The following is a 5,658-nucleotide window of genomic DNA, read 5'->3' on the forward strand; positions in this document are numbered from 1 at the left end:
CACACACACGCCACGCACGCAACATTGCCCGAGAGTGAGCAAGATAATGTACTGGTATCACTGAAACAAAGATCGAAAGCTAACCCATTATTATTGTATTTATGCAAGAGTATAGTAGATAAATAGGTAGATGTGTTATTATCACTCCTTGTATTATTTATGAAAATCATTTGATCTAGGTTTACATTTAATATCACATGTTACTCACGCGGCCCACGATGCCGTCATTGTCTGTTACTCGAGGTTGTAGTAATCTTGTTCGTTTTCAATGTTATTGCGATGAAAACAAAAAATCGTGTCTGTTTGCAAACAAATGTCAAAACGGCACTTCTGAAAATACGCGCGCTGCAAGAATAACTTATAATATTAATTATAACTTACATAATATGTTCAGCGTACCGTCGTGATATTCTATTATAGCTAGCTTATTGCTTTATATAAATGTTCATGTCTACTTTAATATTCATATGACATAAATTACACCGCGTCATTTCTAAAGGAATTTTAATTCAATAATGTAAGTTTTTCATTTAAAGTGCAGAAACACGAGTCTTGCAAAGTTACATTTCTTTCATATATATTCTTCGCCATGCTTTCGAATGTCTATAATCTCCATTTTTTGTTTTTGTATGTTTTTTAGTTTGTCTCTTATATTATTACGGCTTTTCAAGATGGCCTTCTTAGACTTGTTTTTTTCAGGCTGTTTTTGGGTTTAACCCTATGGGACGTAAATGATATTTCCAGGTCGTATAAGTTATTTAAAATTAGTTAATTTTGTTTGGCCCAATTGTTTCCTTCCTCGTTGGCTGCCCTGATATAAATCTCTCTTCCATGAACTATGTAGAATCTATATCCAACCCAACTACAAAGGAGTATGAGTTTTGTATTCTATTATAAAATAGAAATATAAATAGGGGCTATTCATCGGCAAGTTTCGGTACTCTGGTTAGATATTAGTGCTTTCCAGACCCAGTGCAGTGGTGTTATTGTTACTATGTTTTTTATTATTTGCGCAAGCCACTCTATTGGAAATCATCCAACCATTTTACTTCCTCCGTGGTTAAGTCTATTCTTGGTAAGGGTCTAACAACGGGTATTAGTCCATGTGTCACTATGATTTAAAAAGGAAGGTAATTAAAGTACGTATCGTGCATTCAACCATGCACTCCAAACGTTTGCCCGGAAAAAAGTGTTAGCTGGGATATAAAACGTATATATCGATACATACAGCATGCGTGCCGTGTGTGTGTGGTTACAATTCTAGCACTAACATAGTATCAAACTCCCAGCATGAAAAGTTTTAGTCCCAAGGTTCAAATAAAGTTTCAATTCCCAATTTCGTCTAAATAGCCATGTTTCGCTGTTTTGGCAAGGCCTGATTTTGGCTAGCTCCACTCCGTCCGGTGTAGTTACCACACCCACCAGGGAAACGCCGTTTGCTTGGCTAAACGAAGTACGGACGGCCATTATAGATATGCGTAGTCAGCGAATACAGCTTAGACTTGGGTACTCGCTCCCCCTCGATTACTCGATGGGAATTACCCATCGAGTAACTAAAAGCCGAGAGTGGGACGGGTAACAGTCTACGAATCAGCTCAGGGTATTCTTTGTTTGAAGTAGTATGTTGCGTTTGGTAATGGAGCCTAAGGAAATGGAGAACGAGCAAATCTAAAAGTTTTGACATGGTTTTCCGTCTTAAAAAAGCAAAAGCGTGTGGTTGTGAAGGCAAACCAGATATCGAAAACTATTCTATTTGTGAGGTTCACAGGATATCAAGGTGACAAAGGATATGTGATATACATAGACTTTTACAGATAATGATATCATGTAAAACTGCCTCTGCAGAGTGCAAACAAGGGGGTATGAGTGACCTCAAAATGATGTTGATCAACGGGTGTTGGTTGTAACAGGTACTAAGAGATGTCCGAGGCTACATATATGTGATATGTATTACATAAAGTGTAGCCAGACTTGTAGTTAGTACTACAAGGAATGTGCACCCATAACCCTAACACTAACCCTAACCTAACCTAACTCTAAGGCCTAACTAATTTCTAACCCGTATTTTTTCGCTGCATAGCGATCGGTACGTAACTGAGGAAAACACTAGCCCTGACCTAATTTCACAAGCCCAGACCAGCCATTGTTATGGGAAAACGTTATTTAGAAATCCATCATATGTAGAGTGTTCGTATCGTAATAGCCCGTCAGCTTTCAAAGCGATCTCGGCTAACAACAATTACGAGAGAAAAATTTTGGAAGATAGCAAGAGATAAATCGCTCCCGTGCGCCCACGGGCACCATATACAGTAAAAACCCCGCGTATAAGAACAGTAGATTTTAAGAACATGTTAGTGCTAAAATTTCCCATTAGCCCCTTTACATAAGAACCTGTTTAGGCTAAGATTTTAAAATAGGTTCTTAATTTTCCATGCAGATGGCAAGACTTAAAAGATAACACAGTAAAATTAAAAGACGAGGCTCAACAATATCCGATGCAATAACAATGCCAATTGCCAATCGCCAATGCAGATGCTCAACGAATAACAATGCCAGCACCCTGGCATTGTTATTGAAGACACAGTACTGCATTATTACATTATACAGTAAAAAGACTCGCATAAAAGAACACTTAAACATAAAACACTTACCTTGTTACTGGTAACACTGCATCACACGTCACTATGCCCGCGGAGCCGCGGGTTTTCAGCTAGTACAGACTTAAAAGTAGAAACAAGTAAGAACTATTTAAGAACCTTTTTGAGCCGAATTTTTCAGTAAGCACCATTTATATAGAACATTGTTGAGGTAACTTGGAAAAGATCTCTATGTGTGAATACGCGGCGTTTTTACTGTATCTAACACGATCCCCCCCGCCCCTATTGCGAGCCACGAAGGTGTCGAGAGAGTAGACACACAATTTCAGGAATGTCCGATATCATATGAAAAGTTTTTGTTCTCAAATAGAAAATATGCACATCCCCGTTATTCCTACTTGTTCGCTACTTAAACCTCCCCTGTATATGTTTGCACCTGTCGGATGATATTTGACAAGCGTTAGGAGAGTTAAAATCCGTCGCCAGTAAAAATTAACAGTTCCCACACGTACAAATGGCGGTCATTGGCGTGCAAGTCATGGAGCAATGCCGGCACCTGATAGCGACAAAATTCTAAACACAAGTCAGCCGCCATTTTTCGAACGGGGGTGGGAACTCGTTAATTTTTACAAATATGGAATATATGCTATATACGCTGCTAAATCATGATTGGACAGTTCAACCACAAAGACGGCGAGACAACAATACAAACTAAGAACGTGTATGCACATGTATTTAATTGAAACATTTCACATTTTTATCTAAAAGGTCCGATTGATAAAAGTCCGGTGAAATTCGTGTGTTACCTTTCGCACACCTTCGCGCGTGCTCGGCATTGGGGATCGATGTTAGATTATAGGTGCCTGTGGATTGCCGCGGCTGGCGTTAGAAATTAGTTCCGACGACCGGGGGGAGGCCCGCGAGCCACAAGTTTTTGCTCGGGCGCCACCATCTCTACCAAAACTCCGGTCCCTGACCGGCACTTTTCCCCTCATATTGACGCTGAAATACTACGGTTAGCCGAACGCAGTTTATAAGATTGGTAAACGGGAGGCACATAATACGACCCGTTCTCAAGTAGAGTCGGTAGAAGGTATGCCAAACATCTAGAGCTGCAATGAACTCCCTAAACGCATGATTCGCCACACGAGCAAAAACTCGCGACAGTCTAAGAAAATCGATTGCACCATGGCCGGCATGTAATGCAGCAGTGTTTTTATGACGCATAACAATAAGTTTTTATATCACAAGGGTTTGGTGGGGAGTTGAGGGCACGGCCAATGCACCTGACACGCACGGTAATCAAAAATTGATTCGTCACTTTCTTAACCTAGAAGTGGATATTTTATTCAGTTAGATATCTAGAAAGCAATGTAAACTGTATATATACTTTTAACAGGACAATGAAGTCAAATTTTATAAATTCTTTAACGTTGTTATACAGATAAATCCATTCAATAACGTAATTACATTGGTCAATCGGCGCCCGCAGTTCAAAATCCGCAGGAAGAAACAATGAATATTAGTCTAGGTCATGTGACGTCACCGGCCCCCTGTTGAAACCGCATTATGTAAACATAGTGCATGTGCGTGTATAAGATGGAGAGCAGAGCGATAATTAATTGATTTTAGTGAATTGGGACTTCAGATGAATGATGATATTTATAGTGATTTAACCAGTGGGATATAGAGAGAGAGAGAGAGAGAGAGAGAGAGAGAGAGAGAGAGAGAGAGAGAGAGTTTGCGTCACGGCGTTTGTGTCAACGCGTGCGTCTTTGCTCGGATCATTCACGTCGACATTTGCGTCACGTCGTTTGCGTCTGCGATCGCCTGCGTCGCGGGATGACGTCACACCTGCATGCCGCCGACGACGAAGAAGGTGTCTACGCCGTAGTTAGCGTGAACGATGACGAGGTACAGCTTGTCAGATAGCGACGCCGTAGCCGCCGCCATGTTGTCCACCATCGCTGAAAACAACAGCAGCAGTACCGGGGTCAGGTCACGCGCAGGTCACGGGGTCACGCGCGGGTCACGAGGTCACGCCATGTCACGTGCGGGTCACGGGGTCACGCGTGGGTCACGAGGTCACGCGTCACACGTCACGCGCTGATATTGTAATGTCATATAGTAGACTAACGTTCGCTGCCGTCTCTATTAAAGAAATACTTTTCTCTAGAATTTGAGAGTATATTATGATAGTAGATTTATAAATAATAGCACATACGTACCTATAAATATCTATAATTACGCATTCATGTGTCATAAAACGACATTGAATTTCAAAATCTTTATTTTTGGGCGCTGACATGACACCCGCGATCATGCTACCACCCTAAAAAAGTTGCGCATTCGCCAAAATATTTTGCACATTACAGACCGAGGGCTAATCACAAAAGTGCAATTATATTTATAATTAAATCGCTTTAGGACAATTTTATCCATATTATAACTGAAACTTTATGTCGTTTATAAGATATTGCAAATCTTCTGCTCTTAAATTAATAAATAAGAAACACTCTCGGTCTGTAGCCTGCAGACGAAACGTTGTTTTGCGCAACTTTTCAGTGGGTGCGCTGCCAGTGGCGTCACCGTCGTTGTAAGCAACGGTATATAGCCGTCAGTTGTAAAACTTAAAAAAAATAATATTTCTAATAAATATTGAACCATAAAACTTTTTATGAAGCGTAATTTTAGCATAAATCAACTGAAAATAACCCTAGAACCTAGAGTCAAGTATTCCTTTAAACACTGCATGTGCAACACGAGCTTTCTCACACGATGAGACGAGCGAGGAAGGATGAGATGGAAATGCGATTAATGTAGAATTCGCGTGATGACTAAGTGGACGTAGTCGGGGGAATCCCTAGCCGCGTAGATCGACACCGGCGCTGCTGGGGCTTCTACTCCCCTCCTCATTACTACGGTCTCAAACGACGAAATAAATTGGCCTACTATACTAAGTCTAAAGCCCGGCGCACACGGGAGTTCTCAAGTAAAATGACGCATGAGTCAAATTACTCAACGAAAATCCGCCGCACACGTGAGTAAAATGACTCATGCG

The 5,658-nt window shown here is 40.9% G+C and overlaps 1 protein-coding gene across 1 annotated transcript in view; it reads right to left on the bottom strand.

The window, feature by feature from the left end:
- Positions 1–5,658, bottom strand: part of LOC106819035 — a gene marked incomplete at its 3' end in the record, with an annotated part of 14,911 nt that overhangs the window by 7,316 nt on the left and 1,937 nt on the right. The window contains exon 2 of the mRNA XM_014823695.1: positions 4,452–4,564. Within this exon, the coding sequence (XP_014679181.1) occupies positions 4,452–4,564 (113 nt within the window). The remainder of the gene's footprint in view (positions 1–4,451; positions 4,565–5,658) is intronic.

The sequence above is a fragment of the Priapulus caudatus genome, unplaced genomic scaffold, assembly GCF_000485595.1.
Source record: "Priapulus caudatus unplaced genomic scaffold, Priapulus_caudatus-5.0.1 Scaffold2765, whole genome shotgun sequence".
Taxonomy (NCBI): Eukaryota; Metazoa; Priapulida; class Priapulimorpha; order Priapulimorphida; family Priapulidae; genus Priapulus; species Priapulus caudatus.